Below are 21,995 nucleotides of genomic sequence, written 5' to 3'. Positions count from 1 at the left end.
TAATTCTTTTCTCTTATAATATTTTGTCCATGTTCCTCCCCAGGTGCCATTCACCTGCAATTCCACTCCAGTGGGAACCAATATGTGTGGAGAAAGGTCACCTCCACAGTGCACAACATCATTGTGGGCAAGCTGTGGATTGACCAGGTCTGTTTGTCTTACTGGTAACCGTTCATCCACAGCTCAGAACCAACAACCCAGAGCAGCCTATGGATGTGTTTTCCTCCTGTATTGCATTGTGATGCAAACCAGCAGAACAACATGCTGTGAAGAAGGGAATCAAAGCCTTCCAGCACAAGAATAAGAAGATCCACAATCTCTAGGGATTGATCTTCAGCTTCTTCTGTTATTAGAGCTTTGATCTGTGATAGCTCCCTAAAATAACAGCCTCTTCTGACTGTAAAATGGCCCAGTTATACAGGGGGAGGGGCAGGCTTCACTTCTCAGTCTGTAAGAAATTGTGTCTTCTTTTTGTGTACTGTCGTACTTTTCTGGGTGTGTGTGTGGGGGGGGGGTGTATGTGTGTGTGAGCGCGTGTGCGTACGCCTGTGTTTGTTTGTAACCCTGGGAGAAAGACCTACAAAACAATAAGGCAATTCATCATTTCTGATTACATTGGTGGGTGCAATTAAGAGATATCTTGGCTACAGACTATGAGAATCAGCAGCAGTGTTCATGCTGATGAATGTGATTTAAAGGTACCCTGTGGAGTTTTGTGTACATTCAGCTGGTACATTATACTCGTGATAATATACACAAAGAATGTTTCCAGAAAAGCTGTTAAGGCACAGAAGTGGTATTGTTTTTGCTCGACTAGTATCTCAAATTCCTCTCTCCAATGGTTTTGCCTTCTGCATTCAGTAGTTTTGCCGTCTTTCACCGCCTCCACGCAACACTCTGCTGTCCTCTGGTGCAGAACCGGGTCAGCCTCACAACTTCATGTCAAACTATGGAAACTCTGCTGCTACTGCCTTCTCTGCTGCCAGACAGAAGACAGTGCTGTCAGGAGTGAAGCCAGAGAAAGTGATCTGCACTGCATCAGTGTGTCAGCACTGTGCTAAGCTTACAGCATGTGACAGTGTGACAATCTATGAGATGTTTATTTGATGGCTGTTAGATGCAGTAAAAGATAAGAATGTGTGTGACAGGTTAGGCATGAGACTTGAAAGGTGTGGCCCTTAACAGTCGATAACCAGAACCATATAAAGACCTGCTCGTCAAAACATTGCTCAACAGCAATAGCTAAATCAAATAATTATGAATTTCTTACATTGCAGTTTAACTTTTATTCTTGTATTTTATACTGGTCTTATTCTATTTTATTCGCAATTTGGTTACATTTTTTATAATTTCCTTTCATAATGTGTTTTGTTTGTCTTTTGGCTTGTGGGGTTTTATGTAAAGCACCTCAAATAACTTTTTTTGCTAAAATGTACTATATAAATAAACTTGCCATACAGCACCAATAGTTGTCAAAACCTCCACATGGCACCTTTGCGGAACCTGAATTCGTGGTTTGAAAAATTATCCAATAAATAGGGTTAGGATCAGTCGGGATGCTTTCCTTTCTCTGCTGAAAACACTGTTAATAGTGTAGATATGCTATAACCTCTTTGTTTCTCTCATTGTGTGTCTGTGTTTGTGCAGTCAGGGGACATTGAGATTGTGAATCACAGGACCAAGGAGACCTGCCAACTCAAGTTTTCTCCCTACAGTTATTTTTCCAGGGACGTTCCACGGAAGGTAAACGTTTCCTTTCCACACTTATGAACCCGACCTCAGCACGAAGTCATACATTGCAGGGTTAATTTGTCTGATGTTGCCTCCTGCTGGACACTACATACAAATATATACTGTAATAGAGAAAGAGCTCATGGTATGAGGTCACATTGCAGTGAGGTACCGGGGGGGCACTAATTATCTAAAAATGGGGCACAAAGCTGCCCTCCTTGTAAGTGAATGATGTTAGATAAGCTAATGGAAATTAATGGTGACCTACCTAGGAGATTGTGTATTTAAGTGTTTAAATTTGAAGGAAAAGAGATAGTGATACAAAGATAGCTTGCTTTAGTTTTTTCATTTCCTATAGTCGGTTTTCTTATTTCCTTTGCTCTTTCCAGGTGACAGGTGTAGTGGCAGACAGTGGGGGCCAGGCTCACTACATCCTCTCTGGTACGTGGGATGATAAAATTGAGAGTGCCAAGATCGTTCAGAGCAGCCGAGGAGGCAGTGGATCTGAGGGCAAGCAGAAGACAGTCTATCAGACGTTGTCCCCCAAGCTGCTGTGGAAGAAATACCCTCTCCCGTAAGTTTCATCTGCCTCATAAGGCCGAGCATTGCAATGTATGAGTAGTTGCATAACAGCTGCAATGTTTATCTAATATCATTGATCATGGCACCGCGTAACTCCTATCAATTTCCTCTTGCTCTCTCAGGGAGAACGCTGAGAACATGTACTACTTCTCAGCGCTGGCACTGACCCTCAACGAGCAGGAGGACGGAGTGGGACTGACCGACAGCCGTCTGAGACCAGACCAGATGCTAATGGAGGAAGGGAGATGGGATGAGGCAAACTCAGAAAAACAGAGGCTCGAGGAGAAACAAAGAGCCGTGAGGAGGAGGAGAGAAGCGGAGGCCTCGGACGCTCTGGATGAAGGTATGCAAAGGAGGACAGGAGGTGTAGCATGTGTGAGTAAATGACAGAGACAGGCAGTGATGATAAAGAAAGGATGAAGGGTAAGTATTCTACTGCAGCGACCTTCTGATACATGCAGTTTATTTTCAGAAGTTTGGATTCATTCTGCAGCTATGGCGCAGTATTTTATCCCTAAATGCAAGAACGAAATGTTTTCAATTTGCCACGACTTTGAATCACACCTCTAGCTAGCCATCAGTTTTAATTTTTTCATTTTAGATCCATTGGCAGAAAGCTCTTGATACTACGATAACCATGAGCCTTTCTGTCAATGGATCTAAAATAATAAAATAAAAAGATTTCGCAGAAAAGACATTGAAATAATGAAAACTGCTGAGGAGCAGTAATTGAACATCTATAATATTTGTATACTATCTAGCAGATTCCCATGTTTCTGTGTTGAAGAACATTGACAATATCACAAAAAGAAAACTTTAAAATGGGAATTCATAGCGGGGAAAATCATAACCATAAAGTCTCCTGGTCTTGATGGTTAGGATTTGGGAAGTAGTACTTATCCCAGTAAGAACCACACTTATTGCAGCTCAGCTGGGCTGAACACAAAATATTTAGTGTAGTAGAGGTCAGTCTGAACTTTACAGAGAACCTAGCAGAAACTTTTCTGTGTGTGTGTGTGTGTGTGTGTGTGTGTGTGTGTGTGTGTGTGTGTGTGTGTGTGTGTGTGTGTGTGTGTGTGTGTGTGTGTGTTGTGCGTAGGCTAGATTGTATTTGATGTACCCATGACTTGTCTTTCTTTTCCTCTCTCTATTGGTGGTCAGAGTGTGATTATGACTCTGGTGAGTGGAGGATGCCCTGTGACCCTCTGTTGTGCATCACTCCCACACATATACACGCGCACACACACACACACACACACACACACACACACACACACACACACACACACACACACACAAATACACGCCATCCTCTGTGTGTCCTCTGTGTGGTCTGCCTCTGCGTGGAACTGCATGATGCCCCTCTCATGTCAACTTCTCCAGATAATGACTCAGGAAAAATGTTTTTTTTTTTTTTTTCTTGTATACACGTGGCATTTTCATTTAGAAAAATAATGTGACACAAAATAACAAATACAACGCTAAAATCTATAAGTATTCTTCATGTTCTATGGTGAAGCCACATTAGCAAGTGATTGATTTACACTGCATCGTCTATTTGAATGCTTGTGGTAAACAGTAAACAAATTAATTCATACGTTGATCATCCGAGTTTAATCTACATTATGTTTTTTTTAACGGGAACAACAAAATGAGCTCTTTGCTAAGATACAAGTTCTCCCTCTTTTGACTGGGTTTCTGTATTAAGAAACAGATGGATTATTCAGTTCAGGGAGCTCCAAAACTGCTTCACTAAGATTGATCCAGGTTTTTTCATCATGCACGTCGTACTGACACCCTTGAATTCACCGTTAAATCTGCTTGGCTCACATTTGGGAGCTTTCCCAAATGCAAGGCGCAGCGATTGATTGCTTTCCTGCATATGCATATGTGTGAAGACAAATTGATCACTAAGTGAATTGCCTGCAAGTGTGGCTTCTCCACTAGAGTGCAATTTAAATGACAGGAATTGAGTAACACCTGTGCTTCTTCCCGCAGGGAAAGAATATGAAGGCTACCAGCCGTTGTGGTTTCACCAGAGGAGGGACTCAGTCACTGGAGAAACAAACTTTGTGTACAAGGGAGGTTACTGGGAGGCAAAGGAGAAACAGGACTGGAGCATGTGTCCTAACATCTTCTAACCCAGGAACTCGGCCCGGATCACACCTAACCTCATCGCACAGTGAACTGCTCTGCCTCTGGTCCTTCAGCAATGGGGCGTAGAACCATGTGGACCTGTGGTGAGCAAGAGAATGTGTATGTTGCACACACTCTCGGATTACCTCCAAAATGTACGCTATGCTCTCACTCTGTTTTGACACTATACTGAAACAGCAGTGAGACTGTGAGTCGGTGTTGGAGTTGTGGCACCACACAACAAAAGGCACCTGCACACTCCTGAGATCAGGTGATCCATAAATCTTACTCACAATGCACTTTTCTGTGTCCACCTGATTTAAGAGTTTTTACCGATTGGACAGAAACCCATATCAAAGCATCTCTCGATTATAGACTGACAACTAATAGGGACAAAATCATAAACAGGCACATAGAAGCAGAATACTGTGGAATACACAGTATTTCAGAGGTTACTTTGAAAAGTGTCCTCGTACTTTGTTTTATTCAGCACAATTGAGATTATGCCAGACTTACTTTATGAATATTACATTTGTTCTCTCTTGAGGGAATTATTCCAAGTGCTCATTATTTTCCACTTCAGAAAGAAGCTAAAGCCTGAAAATGGTGTCTGGAAAAGTATGCCTGTTAGTTTTTGTTATCAGTAATGTAGACACAAAGTGATTAGATAAAGAAGACATTCTGAGGGGAAAAAAACATTTGTATCGATAACTACGGACAAAATAGGTAACATAACTATGACCGTGTGAGATTATGACTCTTTAAAGCGTACATGGTTTTTTGTGCTGCTTATTTTTGTTTGTGGCAAGTCAGTTGTACTACTTTTAGTCCTATTTTATAATTCTTTTTTAGACTTAAAAAGGTTTTAAGACAAGTACAGTATGTGATTGGCTTTGATCTGAATGAGCTGACATGAAAAGTGTCCCTGAGAAAAATTACATAAATACACATAAAACGTAAACATAAACACAATAAATACACATTTTGGAAAATGGAATTAAAATAAATATATAAAACTTGCCCATAATGAACTCTGTCATGAAAATAAGCATGACAAAAAACCTTTCATAATAACGAGCTGTGTTTTAAAAAATGTATTGGATTACTTCACAGTTTTATGGTTATATTATGTATTTTATTTGTATTTATCAATATGATTGTTAACTGCATAATGTCTTATTTAGATAATCTGTAACATGTTGGGTCTCCATAACCAAGAGCTAATATTTGATTGGGCAAACTATCTTTCTTCTATTTGGTGTGAATGTTGGAGTTTCCCTCCAGAAATTACAGTCTGTGAAGTAGTCAATTAGACTAGAGTCCATATAGAGATAATATGGCAGATTATTAATTTCATATGTTGAATATGAATCGCGTCTGTGCTTCAATGCATCCTAGTCATCTAAATATGCTTCACACATCTTTCATTTGTGATTCTGATTAGTAAACGTCTGCAGTAGGCCTTGTGAGTCCTGTAGTTGAAACACATTAGTGCAGCGACAGTCACACATTGAATATCCATATCACTCTAATCCCCATCAAGAACTGAACTGGCACTTTGCACTGTGGTAGATCATACATTAGTACATATATCTCTGTGTTGATGTTGAGACAGTTTCCCTCTGTACATGTACTTTACATTGTCCTCTGGTGCTCTCCAATAGCAACGCATACTATCCTTGATGACCATTTTCAGAAACACCATTCTCAGTGATCTCACAACGTATTACAGTGAGTCTGCACCAAAGACATTTCGTGAGTTCCACCCAGTACACACAGGAACATGTTGGTTTCTATAGTGTGCAGTGCACTAGCTCCACAAAATCCATCAGTCACTAGTTTGAAGCTCAGAAGTTTCCGGGAGGACCGCTTACTGTACGTGAGACTGAAGCGGCTTCTCTGAGGAGAGTCCAGAGTGGCTTCAGCTGACAGGAGGTCAAAGGTTAGAAGCTGACGGGGCTGGTTCCTGTCGCACACCTCTGCAATCAGCTTCAGCCACAGACGACTCCCCCAAGCTGCCGCTCCAGGCTCAACACAGCTCACACATGTGGTCCTTTCATTCAGTGTTTGTGGACATGCTGATCTGGGATCAGCTCACGAAGGTACCCCTCAGTCTTTTGCCTTTAATTGACTGAACAAGGGATAGAGTCCCCTGACCCGTGCACTACATGTCTACGGAGACAAGAGTTTTGAAAACCAGTTAGTATTTTTTTGTAATTATTATTAGGAATGTAGATTTCAAGGCTGGATGTATTGTATCTACCGTCTAGTCTATTTGTGTGAATATTTTGTGATAAAAGATTAATATTGTAAAATGAAGAATAATCATACTAATCTGAGTATTATGGTATGCAGACAGTGCAGTCCAAATCTGAAAACAAATTGACTGAATGAGCCTGAAGGATTTGCAGTAACTTTAACTTTTAATCCAGATTGATTCTGAGTGGATGGATGTTAACTCTTCGGCAACCTCAACCAAACCTGGCTGCAGATTTCTTGTTTTATATTTAAAAAAAACTGTGTTAAAACACTGAAAATATTTTTTATAGAGTCCTTGATATGAGCACATTACTAACTGTGGTTCAGTGATGCTTTCATAGATCAACGCATCTGGCAGTTCCCCTGCACTGGGAAAAATATAAAATCACATTGAATATTCACATAGAATGAATATTATCAGTTTGATAATATGATCTGCTAAGATTCTTTATCTGTGATTTAATGATGATCTAATGACGTCAGAATGACCATGCTTAAAGAATAAGTCAACATTTTTTGAAAAATACTTATTCACTTGTTAAGAGTCGAGAGTAGTACATTTTGGCTGGAAAAAAGAATATTCGCATTTCCAAAATGTATAACTTTTACTTCATTAATTATTGCTTTGGTTCTCTCCTTATCCATTTTTACACAGACTGCAGCATCTTCTGACGTGTACAAAGATACAAGCTTTTGGTCGAGGTTGTGTACACTTAAAATCATATCAAGGGTGTCACATATATGGATGGACACTGTTGCAGCAAGATGTTTCATTCTTGCTATCTGGAAAATTGTACAGACGGAGAAGAACTTGTACAATAAGAAAGTTAGTGTGTGATTTATTTTCTTGGAGATCAATTTGAAGTTACTAGAGATTGACTTAAATATATTGTGTTTGAGATGATTTTATACTTAAAGAAACATGTTATATTTTGAACGATAACCGCGAGCTCACCATAAGTTTAAATCGGTACATTTCCCGATAACATGACCTCAGTACTTGATGGTGACTTGCCTCCTGAAGTTGCCCCAGTGGGGATCTGTACGACATCGGACAGCTGTAGCAATAACGCAGTGAGGTGTAGTGGTGTTAGCTCAAGGCTGTTGTTGCTGAAACAAAACAGTTGTCTGCTTCATGCAGAAAGGGGGGAAAAAACAACCAAAGTGTATGTGGAGAGTGTACTGTAGACTAAAAACAACCTCATCATTTGCCTTCCCTACCTGGGAGGGTTTGACTGTAAACCCCCCTCTCATTGGTTCTCTCATTTCATCTCACTTATGGTGTGATTCTTTTTAAGCTTAATTTTTACGCTTTTATTTTCTGATTTCTACCTTCTCATAGGTGCCATTATTCTTATGTTGGTGTTTTTTTTTAAAATACTGTTTGTATGCATAATGAGCTTGATTTGTGTGCATGCGAGGCACACATTTCCTTCTCATTCGATGCTGCTCAGTTATGAAGCCGAAGCAAACTAATACAATGTGGGGAGATTTTCTTGCCTTGTCCAAATTGAACCCGGTTCCTCCTCGGACTGTGACTCACGGCTTTGTTGTGAGACGGTGATGTTAACAATCTGTATGATGATGAAAGTTATGAGACGCATCACAACAGTGGCCTGGTACTAGAGGTCAAAGGTGATTGACCTGCCTTGACTACTACTCTTACTCCCCAAATACATGTAAGTGTTTTCAGGTGAAACTGCAGATTCAACTGAGGTTTTGGTTCTTTTTTTTAAATTGTGTATTTTCTCCCATAATTTGTACTTGTATAACATTGTCTTTCAATGACAAAGACACGATAATGAAAAAAGAAGATAATAAAGTTGCTATTGTTGACTGGATATTCGTCTGCTTTATTTTCTCTGAAAGGCTTTAAATGATATACTTGAGGTTTTTTGCAAGTTTTAATAAAAGTAAGGTTAATTATCCATCCATCCATCCATCCATTATCAGCCGCTTATCCGGGGTCGGGTCGCGGTGGCAGCAGGTTCAGCAGACCGACCCAGGCTTCCCTCTCACCCGCAACACTTCCCAGCACATTCTGGGGGATCCCGAGGCGTTCCAAGGCCAGCCGGGAGATATAATCCCTCCAGCGTGTCGTCGGTCTTCCCCGGGGCCTTCTACCAGTTGGGCGTGCCTGGAAAACCTCTAATGGGAGGCGTCCAGGAGGCATCCTGACTAGATGCCCGAACCACCTCAGCTGACTCCTTTCGACACGAAGGAGCAGCGACTCGACTCCAAGCTCCCCCCTGATGTCCGAGCTCCTTACCCTATCTCTAAGGGTGAGCCCGGCCACCCTGCGGAGGAAGCTCATTTCGGCCGCTTGTATCCGAGATCTCGTTCTTTCGGTCACGACCCAGAGTTCGTGACCATAGGTGAGGGTTGGAAGGTAGACCGACCAGTAAATGGAGAGCTTCGCCTTCCGGCTCAGCTCCTCTTCACCAGGACGGACCCGTACAGCGCCTGTTTTACTGCTGCAGCCGCACCGATCCGTCTGTCGATCTCCCGCTCCACCTTACCCTCACTCGTGAACAAGACCCCGAGATACTTGAACTCCTTCGCTTGGGGTAGGCAGTTTGTCCCCACCTGGAGGGGCCAATCCACCGGTTTACGGCAGAGCACCATGGCCTCAGATTTGGAGGTGCTAACTCTCATCCCTGCCGCTTCACACTCGGCTGCAAAACGCCCCAGTGAATGCTGGAGGTCACAGTCCGAGGAGGCAAACAGGACCACATCATCCGCGAACAGCAGAGAGGCGATCCCGAGACTCCCGAACCGGATCCTCTCCGCCCCCTGGCTGCGCCTAGATATCCTGTCCATGAAGGTCACGAACAGGACCGGTGATAAAGGGCAGCCCTGGCGGAGGCCAACACCCACCGGGAACGTGTCTGACTTACTACCGAGGATACAAACACAGCTTCTACTGCAGGCGTACAGACACCGGATAGCCCGTGCCAACGGGTCCGGCACCCCATACTCCCGCAGCACCCCCCACAAAAACCCCCGAGGGACCCGGTCGAAAGCCTTCTCCAAGTCCACAAAGCACATGTAGTAAGGTTAATTAATATATGAAAAATCTGACAGGAGCTGCAGCAGTAGCATTACTGCTTATGATAATACAAATATTATAGAAAGCATAAACTTAGTGGGAAGCTACACAATGTAGTTAAGTAAAAAAACATATTGGCAAAGAATTATAAATGCAGGAAATTACAAAAGCCCTGCTTGAGTTTGTACATTTTTTACGGGTGTTAAATCAACATGTGATTAATCCCTGACGCTGTATAATTTGCAACATTGCGAAAGTGCAGCACCATGTGGAAGCCATTCATTGATGGGGTGACTCTATAGAGCAGAGGTGGGCAAACTACGGCCCGCGGGGCATTTTAATCCGGCCCGCCAAATATTATAATTATTATAACATTAAAAAAAAAAAACGTTATAGTAAAGACCGCTGTAGCGCTTCTCCGTTCCCAAGTTCAGTTTCCCGAAGCACGATGACCACAACAGACCAGCGTTGATGTTTCTTCATGCTTATTTATTGCACAGCGCTCTTTTAGGCTTTTCGTGTGTGTGTTCTGCTGCAGCAGAAAGACCGCTGTAGTGCCTTCTGCTGCGCACACGGCTCTGCTGCAGAAGAACACACACACCAAAAGCCTAAAAGAGCGCCGTGCAATAAATAAGCATGAAGAAACATCAACGCTGGTCTGTTGTGGTCATCGTGCTTTGGGAAAATCAAGTCGGGAACAGAGAGGCGTTACAGCAGTTGTTACGCGCCGTGCGGACCGCTGCCTGCCGTGTTCTGCTGAACTAGAGCGACACGCAACACTTGCTGTGCTGCGCTGGTCCATTCCACCCCTCCCCCACTGATCCCACAGACAAGGGCGACACTTTTTAAAAAAAAATGTATTACCGTAATATACCGCAAAACACTGAAAAGCTCCACTTCTTAGCGGTCAGAATCCTTTTTAATTATGTCGTAAAGCGTTAACTTTAGAAGAATTACGGTAATATGAATCACTTTCTGTCGCCGGAGACAGGGTTTGTACTACAACAGTTTTAGAGTTGTAAAATGAACTGACAGCTGCATGCAGAGTATTTTTCCTCAGTATAACTAACATAACTAACCACATTCGACCCACGGAACTGCGCCACCGTGCGCGCTCATGTCATGTGACATTACATTACATTTCATTTTGAAACAATAGAAACATACATGTAAGTGTACAACTATTTGCATACAGTATGTAAACATCCGAATATTTAGACAATGTTACACTGTTATCTGGCATAGAGGGTCTTGAACTACAGCCCTGCAAACTCTTCCGTGCTAACTTTGGCGCCAATTTTTGCCGCTGTGCGCGCGCGGCAGTTCACGGTTCTCGCCGTCCTATGCTGGCTGCGAGCTGTTTGACCGTTTCCAGGGCAACCTACTGAAGCTCCTGTCAATCAAGACTCAGCCGTGCGCTTCAGCGCAGAGGAGTCACGTGACGGCAGCGTCTCCTCGGTAAATTATGAATCCGTGAGGCAGTGCACTGATGGGGACACGATTGAGGAATTTAAAGTCTTGAGAGTTTCAGACAGACCAGTTTATGTGAGTCAGATTAACGTGTTTTCTGTCAGATCACATGTTAGTTGTATTAATACTATTGTAATCTGCAGTTTTATAATCTGAAATCCACTAAATGAATGGGAAAGGTTCCACAATTTTATTATTAGTAGTATTAGTAGCTGAGTATGAAAATAAATAGTTATTATAACACTAGTATTAGCTTTTAGGCATTTCAGTCATGGTGAGCTACACATTTCAAATCCTGCATGGCTGTGATTAAGTGCACTGGCTTGGATAGCTCCTGCACTTGATGTGTATTTTGGGGAGTGGAAGAGACAGGAATTTATAGTCTCCTTTGTGGGAAGAAGTCAGTTTGGCTAACAAGCTAAATTGTCCTGGTTTCCTGGACAACTGAGCAACATAACCCCCCCACAACATCAGACTGCCCAGTCAGCCTTAACCAGTGGTACATAGCACTGGGGATGTTGTGGCTGCACTGATGAGGGTCTGAGTATTTGTCTTCAGCAATAGGACATGGCTGACAGAGGCCGCGTCGGAGTCGAGCGAGACGCAGAGGACGCAGACGAGCTTCTTTACACAGGTTTTATTAGTAGTTCATCTTTCAACCTTTTGGGAATTTGCATCCACTCATGTTTAACCTTCTGTCTGCCCTCACAGATATCAACAAGAGCGGCAATGTGCCTGTACTGGACTCCCCTCCTCCCAGACGGGACCCCTGTGACCTTCTCCTCGATGCTATTGACACTCAGCTTGATCAGCTGCAGGTCTGTGATTTTCATTCTGTCTGTCTGCTCGTCTGCATGTGTAATCTGGAACAAATGTCTGAAGTAGTAATTGTGTAATTAATGTATTTAGATCCAGCCCCAGAAATGTCAGACAATTTCCAGAGAGCATGGTCACAAAGATGCAGGTAATTTACGTCATGACACACAATTTAATTATTATGTTTTCCTTTTCGGTTGATAATCTGTGTTTTGATTTTTTTCCTTTAGCTCCTCTCAATTGGAGTCAATCCCTGAGCAAAGACACAGGGTTTGGGAGTACCGCTCAAACCAATGACACTCCCATGTCTTATCTTGATTTGATACACTCTCCAGAAATGGACCAAACATCAGGTAATATTTCAGTATTAGTATTATTACAGGAAAAGCTGTTATTTCTAACTGTTGGCTTGGTTGGAAAATAACTGACAGTAAAATAAATAATAGGAACTGCTAATTTTCTCGAAGCTTTTGTCAACATAATGTGTGTTTAAATGGGCACAGATTAAAACTAAAAAGTGAAATACATTAGATGCTCAGTAACCCGTTAAATATTAGTGTAAGTGTTGGTTTGGATCAGGCATTCATAAAGGTTTGATGACTGAGCAAACATATAATTGAGGGCCGCACAGTAAAAGTGCATACTTTAAACAAAATATCTGTTCCATCTCACTTTGACATTAATCTGCCGAGATGTCCATTGAAACCATTTCTCAAGATCTTACACCATAACCTTTACATTATATTGATCGACATAGTACAATTTGACTTTTTAAGACATTTCCCAACATTTCTAGACTTTTTCTTGACATTTTTACGACAAAATATTGCATGACATTTTTCTAGACATGTTTGTATTATACTATGAATTTATATTACTTTTTTTAACATTATATTTTTGGGCATAGTATACTATGTTTTTTTTAAGGATGTTTTTCAACATACTATACCTTGCCTTCTCCATTATATTTTGTATGGCATAGTATGATGCCTTTTTTTTATGACATATTTACTACATACTTTAACTTCTCATGATATTTCTATGGCATACTATACCATAACACTTTTTATGGTATTTTATGACACTTTTTCAAGACATTTATAATGGCATACTTTACTATGTTATTATTATTTTTTTTACATACTGTACCATCCCATTTTTGATGGCACATACTATGATCTTTTTGAAGACAAACACACTCCATCTCTCCTCTTCTCTCCTCTTCCCCCAGAAAGGAGCACAGGTTTCCGAGATGGTCCTGTAACTCATAAAGAAACAAAATCAAAATTAGAAGGAAGAACAAGAGACAAAGAGGAAAGTGTGTCTCAGAGGGAACAGGTCATCTGGCGGCTCAAGAGGCTGCTTGGAGACACATTCAATGAGGGAAGGATGGCTGGAGGAAGCCACCCTCCTTCAGACAGCATCTGCACTGAGGACTTCGTCAGACGCTTCAGAGATGAGATGGTCGAATTGGCATTGCCAAGGAGCAATATGCAGCAACTAGACAGAGAGGACGTGACTGAGAGGACAGTGATATCCCCCTGTGACAATTGTCAGAGTGAACAAAGAGCACACAATATTCTTAATGTCAGAACATTAAGAACATCAGGAACAGCAACGACAGGGAAAAGCAGTAAAGACACAGAGTCTGCTCACTATTACCAAAGAAAGGAACTGGAGAAATGTTTTGATGACAGCGATGGAGTAAATACATCATGGAGTGAGAAAACAGGAGCTGAAGAGAGAGACAACTCACCACAGAGGCAGGGTGATGATGGCAGCAGTGAGTACTTTCTTTACAAACTGTATTTATAGTGCCCAAGGGATTCAATCTAACTCACAGAACTTTCCTCTTCTGAAATCTAATGGGCATAAAGTCTTGACATTTATTGAGGCCATTTATTACCCACAGCGGATGAGCCCTTTGAAAAAATGTCTGTCTTTATCCCCAAGAATCATTACAATAAGTATTATTTGTACCAGCACTTTTGTATTGTGGGTGATAGTTTACACTGCAGCCTCTACAGCACTCGACCTCAACTTGCTTCTAGACTAGGTGTGACCCAGAATAGACGATTCGATCTAAAGAGTTTGATTTGAGTCATCAAATGTGGTTATGAAAAAGGGGTTCTCCCTATGAAAAGATATATATAATACAAAGCTTATTTTTGGTATAAATACCAGCCTATTAAAATACTATGTTCAGAAAAATTTGAAAATAACTCTATAATAACTGTGCTTTTAATCTCCATGTTGAATAAATTGCACTATTAAAATTTGACTTTCACAGAACAGAGGGTGTAACAGGGCAGGTGCCACACACAGATTACGCTGCACCTTCAATCAAAGTTGTGAATTCCTCCAATAGAAACAGTTTGACTCATGCAGAAACATTCTCGTAAATACTCATGTTTGTTCTTAATTTAATATTATTATTTTTTCATCTTGAAAGGGTGCTCGTAAAATGATCTATCACGTAAGAGAAAGCAAAAATAAGAAAAAAAATGTTGAATCCAACAAAGTAATGTGCACTAACAAAGTAAGAACAAATCATGGATACTAACAAAATAAGGAAATGCATGTTGTATAATGTATTCTGCAGTGATTGTTGGCTGCTTTTATGTCTTCTAGGAAAACCTGTTTGGAGTTCTGACACCGTGTCCATTGACAGTGACCTGGACTCAGTCTGCACAGGGCAAGTCAGGCAGCATATTCACAGACGGCCAGGTGAGAGACAGGAAATCAAGTTTCTTTTTATACAAAACATTTCATAAATAAATTATCACCATTTGAAAAACAGCCAATATTAAAAGAGCCGAAAGCATAAATTGAAAGACTTAAGAGATAATGATTGAAATCAATAAATAATTCCACATGCTTTTACAAACTCTTAAAATGTAGAAAAGTAATATTAACAAGAAGGGAAAAAAATTACACCTCACATCATTTGTGTGGTACAGGATTGCGCTCTCTCACTCAGCCGGTCATGGATGACATCTGTAACTATGACACACCCACACAGGAAGGGAGGGAGCCTCGCTTTACATCAGGTAAAGCACGACTGTGTGTTCCTTTATGAGTCCACAGTGACGAAAGATATACATAATCTCTAAATGTCACAGAATGTTCCTTTCTTTGTTTTACAAAGGCCAGAGATCCTCTCATGAAAATGTCCAAAACAAGAGTCCTTCTAAAGCCCCGCGTAATAAGAGAGACACATGCAGGTAGTTCATGTGGAAGAACATTTAAATACATACTCATCATTTTTGGTCTTCTCTTCGATGTTGTGTACCAGTTGCATATTGTTCTGATGAGTACACTGTGCTTGTTTGTGCATCACAGACTTGTGTGTTCTTTGGGTGATAATGAGAAGGACACAGGTGAGGAAATAAATCACTGCAGCAGGCGGAGCCGGCCTGAAAGAACATCAGAGAAGATGCAGTCCGATTGGGCCAAGATGAAAGAGCGGCTCTCGACAATCAGACAAGTGCGAATGAATCTGCCATTCATATTTAGGACAATTTGAGAAATGTTTGATGTCAATTGTATACATTTTCCTGTGTATGAGACGTCACTTGATTTGTGTGTCTGGTTCAGAAATGTGAGAAAGAGGAGATGACGCTACAGAAGAAGAAGACTCAGATCAAAGATGTTGAGTTCTCGCTCTCTGAACTTCAGCAAAGAAGAAAGGTATGTGTAGCATCTTCTATACAGTAGTTTATCAGAACACTGCAAACAGAAGTCTCACTAGTACTCACAGTTGTTTTTGGTATATGTTCCAGCATGCCTTGCAGGAATTAAAGCGACTGACTGTCGAGACAGCAAAGATGGAGATGGAGAAGAGGACTCTGGAGTTTGTTCTGAGAGAAAGCAGGGCAGGGCAGGACTCTATTAGGTATGGAGACACACTCCAACTAAGTGTATACATCAGCATGGTAACATCACACTGCATCATCATAATGATGTGCCGTATAAAGGACAGTAATGCAATAATTAATGCGTTTTAGCTGCCAGCTGAATGAGCTGCAAAGGCAGAGAGAGACCTGTATCCTTAAGGTAAGAGACAAGGACATTGCAACCCTGAATCAATGGAAACAGACTCTCAGTGACAGTCCCATGTTTTAATAGGTCAATGGTTTTAGTCACACACATGTTTGATCCTCCACTGTTCCACAAACAGCACAGTGCTGGCATGTCAGTGCTGGAGAGGAAGGAGATGGAAAGGCAGCTGGATAATGCCAAAACAGAACTGTTCGCTGAACAGCGACGGGCAAGAGAGAAGCTTGAGGCCATACAAGAGGTATTGTGTTCAGGCCTATTTAGAACTATAACGACCGTTACAAACCAAGATCAAAATACAGTATATTTCATGCAATTGTGTTCACACCGTAAACATTAAATGATATATTATAAAACAATACAACATCCAAAATTATAACTACAACATAATTTTTGGTTGCATGTCAGAGTTTTATTTTTATAGTTCCTGGTCAAGACAATCTCCTGAACTCCAAACTGAATGGGAAAGAAAGGAGATTTAAGCAATTTTGAGCGTGGCATGGTTGTTGGCGCCAGACGGGCGGTCTGAGTATTTCACAATCTGCCCAGTTACTGGGATTTTCACACACAACCATTTCTAGGGTTTACAAAGAATGATGTGAAAAGGGAAAAACATCCAGTATGCGGCAGTCCTGTGGGCGTAAATGCCTTGTTGATGTTAGAGGTCAGAGGAGAATGGGCCGACTGATTCAAGCTGATAGAAGAGCAACTTCTATCAGCCAAAATTGGACAGTTGAAGACTGGAAAAATGTTGCCTGGTCTGATGAGTCTCGATTTCTGTTGAGACATTCAGATGGTAGAGTCAGAATTTGGCGTAAACAGAATGAGAACATGGATCCATCATGCCTTGTTACCACTGTGCAGGCTGGTGGTGGTGTAATGGTGTGGGGGATGTTTTCTTGGCACACTTTAGGCCCCTTAGTGCCAATTGGGCATCGTTTAATGCCACGGCCTACCTGAGCATTGTTTCTGACCATGTCCATCCCTTTATGGCCACCATGTACCCATCCTCTGATGGCTACTTCCAGCAGGATAATAATAATAACACCATGTCACAAAGCTCGAATCATTTCTAATTGGTTTCTTGAACATAACAATGAGTTCACTGTACTAAAATGGCCCCCACAGTCACCAGATCTCAACCCAATAGAGCATCTTTGGGATGTGGTGGAACGGGAGCGTCGTTCTCTGGATGTGCATCCCACAAATCTCCATCAACTGCAAGATGCTATCCTATCAATATGGGCCAACATTTCTAAAGAATGCTTTCAGCACCTTGTTGAATCAATGCCACGTAGAATGAAGGCGAAAGGGGGTCAAACACAGTATTAGTATGGTGTTCCTAATAATCCTTTAGGTGAGTGAGTGAGTGAGTGAGTGAGTGAGTGAGTGAGTGAGTGAGTGAGTGAGTGAGTGAGTGAGTGAGTGTGTGTGTGTGTGTGTGTATGTGTATGTATGTATGTATGTATGTATGTATATATATATATATATATATATATATATATATATATATATCACAGAGGAAGAGAGCTTACTGAGGAACACTTGCACTTCTCTGGGAGAAAAACAGAAGCAGAAAAAGGATCACATCGAGGTAGCACCTAATGACATTAGACTCTCATTTCTAAAAATTATAAATCAAATATGTCTCTGTTCAGCAAATGGCACGCTGTCAACATTTTTGACTATCCTTCCTATTGTTTCCGTATCTCTTTTCTATCAGGCAGTAGAGTTTCAAGTTGGCGAACTGCAGGGGGAACTGGGAGAATGCAAGATCAGAGTGGGCACTCAGGAGAAGATGTTGGCCAAAAAGGAGCTCCAGATGCTAGATTTGCATGAGCATCGTGGGGCCTTACAAGCAGAGCGAGATGGCCTGAGGGCGGAGCTACAGCACATTAAAATCCAGCACTGCAATGCACTGAAAGAGGCCCATGAGAAAGCCCACAGAATGATGGTACAAGCTGTGTTTTTTTTTTGTCTTACGCACCATGTTTTTTTATAATGTGACATTGAGTAGGGCTTCTCTTTTTTTTCCTCAGGAGGCAGCATTGAAGCAGCAACAGAGAGATCTGGCTTTGGCTCATGAGCAGCAAATCCAAAAGGTGACAAACATGTCTGCAAACTAAACGATTGATTCTTCAAATGACATCATCATAGTTTGATTAATAATGTAACCATACATCTGGCTGTTGCATACTCAGGTTAATAAGAAGTCTGAAGAGGAGAAGGCAAACACTTTGAAGGAACAAGCTCTGCTTTTCACACGGCACATTGAGTCCTTGAAAAGTTCCATTCAGGTCAGTGTGTTTCCCCGAATGTAATGTAAACTATTTGGTTTTATCCAAAGTGTTGGTGGCACTGGGTACTAAAACCTTTGGCATTTTGTTTCATTATTGCACTATATATTATACATGCAGTCAATAAAAACACTTTTCATGTGATCCTCTCCAATTCTGGTAGCTAAAAGAAGAAGAGGCAAAGAAGCTGAGGGGTTCTCTGGAGCAGCAGCAGCACCGTGAAGAGGACCTCCCTCTAAAAGCCTTGGAAAAGGTACTCTGATAATCTGCTTCCTAAAATATTCTATATTTTTCAACACGATTGCATTTCATGCACAGTGTGCTTCCATTTAGGTGCACAAGGCGATAGAGAAGGAGAGGAAGAAGTGGGAGGCAGAACAAGTGGAAGCAGTGCAGGTGCACTGTGGGATACTGGAAGAGCAGAATAGAAAGAATCTGGAAAGCATGAGGAGTGAGACGGAGCGAGAGAAGAGTAAAGAGCTGGCTCTTCAACATAAAGTGGCGGAACTAAAAACTGTGAGGTGACTCGCAACCACGACCATCTCCAGTAAATCAGAAATGTAGTCTGCTTCTATGCCCTGGCCTCAGGGTTCTCTGATCCCAGGGTTCTATGCTCTAACCTCAGGGTCCTCTGATCTCAGGGTTCTATGTCATCTGAATTGAATTGAAACCTCACTGAATTTACCTCAGGGTTCTATGCTCTGACCTCAGGGTTCTATGCTCTGACCTCAGGGTTCTATGCTCTGACCTCAGGGTTCTATGCTCTAATATCAGGGTTCTATGCTCTGACCTTAGGGTTCTATGCTCTGACCTTAGGGTTCTATGCTCTGACATCAGGGTTCTATGCTCTGACATCAGGGTTCTATGCTCTGACCTCAGGGTTCTATGCTCTAATATCAGGGTTCTATGCTCTGACCTTAGGGTTCTATGCTCTGACCTTAGGGTTCTATGCTCTGACCTTAGGGTTCTATGCTCTGACATCAGGGTTCTATGCTCTGACCTCAGGGTTCTATGCCCTGGCCTCAGGGTTCTCTGATCCCAGGGTTCTATGCTCTAACCTCAGGGTCCTCTGATCTCAGGGTTCTATGTCATCTGAATTGAAACCTCACTGAATTTACCTCAGGGTTCTATGCTCTGACCTCAGGGTTCTATGCTCTGACCTCAGGGTTCTATGCTCTAATATCAGGGTTCTATGCTCTGACCTCAGATTTCTATGATTGTATTTCCATCTGAAAGAGAGTGCAAGACATGGAGAGTGAAAGCTGTGCCCAGCTGAGAGTTATTTGCAAATCCCTTAAAGAGGAGCACCGGGCTGAGTTGCAGACGTTGCAGAGACACGTGGCACAGGTGCAAGAAAACCATAGAAAGCAATTATTTGCAGGCAAACAAAGAGACGTGGCCCCGTAGAAGGTCTGACATGGTGTGTGCTCGGTGGTCACAGGAGAGTCAGAGGGCAGCGCTGCGGCTCGATCGGGCTGCTCAGGTGGCAGAGAAGGAGGCTGACGAGCTCAACGCGATGCTGGAAGAAAGCGAGCGCAGCCATAACCAAATCACAGCGGAGCTGGAACAGCAGCTCGGGCACTGGGCCCAGGAGCTAGGAGCAGAGTGCCACCATCTACACCTCTTAGTGCAGCAGACTGGAGCCAAACAAAGTTCTGCACGACTACCTCACAGGTATAGATCCTGCTCTGGTTCACACACGTATCTGGTTTAGAAAGAGGTGGATGTTTTTGTCGGCAACATAATGTGCTTGTAATTCTGATGCCTTGTGCAGTCCAACAGCAGCTGAGGCTCTTACACACCTGAGGACACTAAGAGAGCAGTTAAAGCACTTGATCAACAGTCTACAGCAGGAGCTCGAGTCACAGAAGGAATCCACTGAGCAGTTGAGAAAAGACAAGGTACAGTTTAGACTGTGTCTGGTGTTAAATGGAGCACATTACATGTACACATGAAGACAAGTCTATTTTTATAGGAGCGAGAATTGAGCATCCAGAGGCAGCAGCTGAGGATGGATAGAGACCACGCCTTGGATTCTCTAAAGGAGCGTCTCATTCAGGTATGAACTTGCAGACTTTTTAAAGGCTAACGTCGATCCACATAGAAACAGAAAACTCACCACTCAGCGCTTCTGCAGGAGCACATTGAGGAGTTAAGCGGTCTGAACTGGCCTCACATATGTGAAGGAGGAGCTGGGGTTGGAGGGGCGGCAGCATCTCTTCGCAAGCAGCTGAAGGCCAAAGACCTGGAGCTCAGGCAGGTTCAGAGGAGCATGGGTCAGTGGAAGGAACAGACTGCCGCTCGTCTGGCATGCAAGTTTGAAGAGTTGACGGCTGAATTAGAGAGGTAACGCTCAAACAAAACCAAAATCAAGTAAAAATCGAAGGCACATGAATTTGTTTTTAAGTTTTAGGCAGTGATTTCTATACCACTTGGAAATGTGAAACATGTTTGCTCCTCTCTCAAAAATGGCCCCCGAATCCAATATAACTTTATAGAATAGAAATGAAATACAAAATAGAAACGAAAATATATATTTTGCTGATCTATATTTAAGTTTTGCTCTAACGTTTGCTATCCCACAGGTGCAGGACAAAGTTGTTAAGGGGCAGGTAACTGGTTTCTATGACAAACTAACCAGCTGTCTGTCCTATAAGAGCATGATCTCACGTCAACTCACTGCGCTATGCGTTTGTACTATAGATGTGAAACTAACTGTACATGTAAACATTTACATACTACATGTTAATTGTGTGTTTATAATGTTAATTATAAACAACTTTTCAAATGCAGGTTTGTTTGTCTTCCAGAAACCCGTCAAAGCCCCAAGAGGAGAGGCAGAGAGATCCTGAGAAGCCTGAAGCAGCGATGACGCTCAGTGCAAATGTAAATGCTTTACCGTTCATGTGTGGGCATTGAACACCACGCTCTTAACTGTGACCTGAAGATAGACAATATTCATCTGTTTATTGAAAAGAAAAACTCTCTTTTCCCCTTCAGGAAGCTCAGCAATCCGTTTGCTTTCGCTCCCTCCATGTTGTGGACTCTGCTGCCTCCTGCAGCCCGTCAGACGCAGCTTCATTAAAGCTTCTACGTTACCTCCAGAGCAGAGTCACGCAGCTCCGTGTAGAAAACCAGGACAACAACTGGAGCCCATCGCCTCCAAAAACAATCCCTTTAGATCTGTCAGGATCCTATCTGACAACAGTGGGGACATTGTTTGAATAAGCACAAGCTGCATTTCCAGTGGTGATGAGTAAACTACATTATTTACACGTATAAATGGACCACCAGGTCCTGATTTGATATCCTTAAAGTCAAAATAAATATATAAATACTTCTTGAAGAGGAGGGAAAAAGCACTGTAAATGTGGCACTATCATTAAAATGTAAATATTATTTCTGTGCTTGCATATTATAATGCATGAAAAAATACTGATGTCTCCTTTATAGATCAGTCAAGGTCAAGACGTTGCTGGGATTCAGAGTCACTCATCAATCAGGACAGTCATAAGTTAATAAGAAACCTGTGTTTGTGTGTGTGTATAAATATATTGCATACATATATTGCAATTAATTTCAAGTGATCTTTTGCT

At 42.0% G+C, this 21,995-nt stretch overlaps 1 protein-coding gene across 1 annotated transcript in view; it reads left to right on the top strand.

Moving 5' to 3' along the window:
• osbp2b (oxysterol binding protein 2b) overlaps positions 1-4,454 on the top strand; it is a gene marked incomplete at both ends in the record, with an annotated part of 37,890 nt that extends 33,436 nt beyond the window's left edge. The window contains 6 exons of the mRNA XM_079222822.1: positions 44-147; positions 1,648-1,743; positions 2,121-2,305; positions 2,436-2,656; positions 3,475-3,492; positions 4,312-4,454. Coding sequence (XP_079078948.1) covers positions 44-147; positions 1,648-1,743; positions 2,121-2,305; positions 2,436-2,656; positions 3,475-3,492; positions 4,312-4,454 — 767 coding nt within the window. The remainder of the gene's footprint in view (positions 1-43; positions 148-1,647; positions 1,744-2,120; positions 2,306-2,435; positions 2,657-3,474; positions 3,493-4,311) is intronic.
• Between the last annotated feature and the right edge of the window lie 17,541 nt (positions 4,455-21,995).

Source organism: Taurulus bubalis, assembly GCF_910589615.1.
Source record: "Taurulus bubalis genome assembly, chromosome: 8".
In the NCBI taxonomy this organism is placed as follows: domain Eukaryota; kingdom Metazoa; phylum Chordata; class Actinopteri; order Perciformes; family Cottidae; genus Taurulus; species Taurulus bubalis.
Note: the sequence above shows the minus strand (reverse complement) of the source record. Positions and strands in the feature narration are given on the sequence as shown.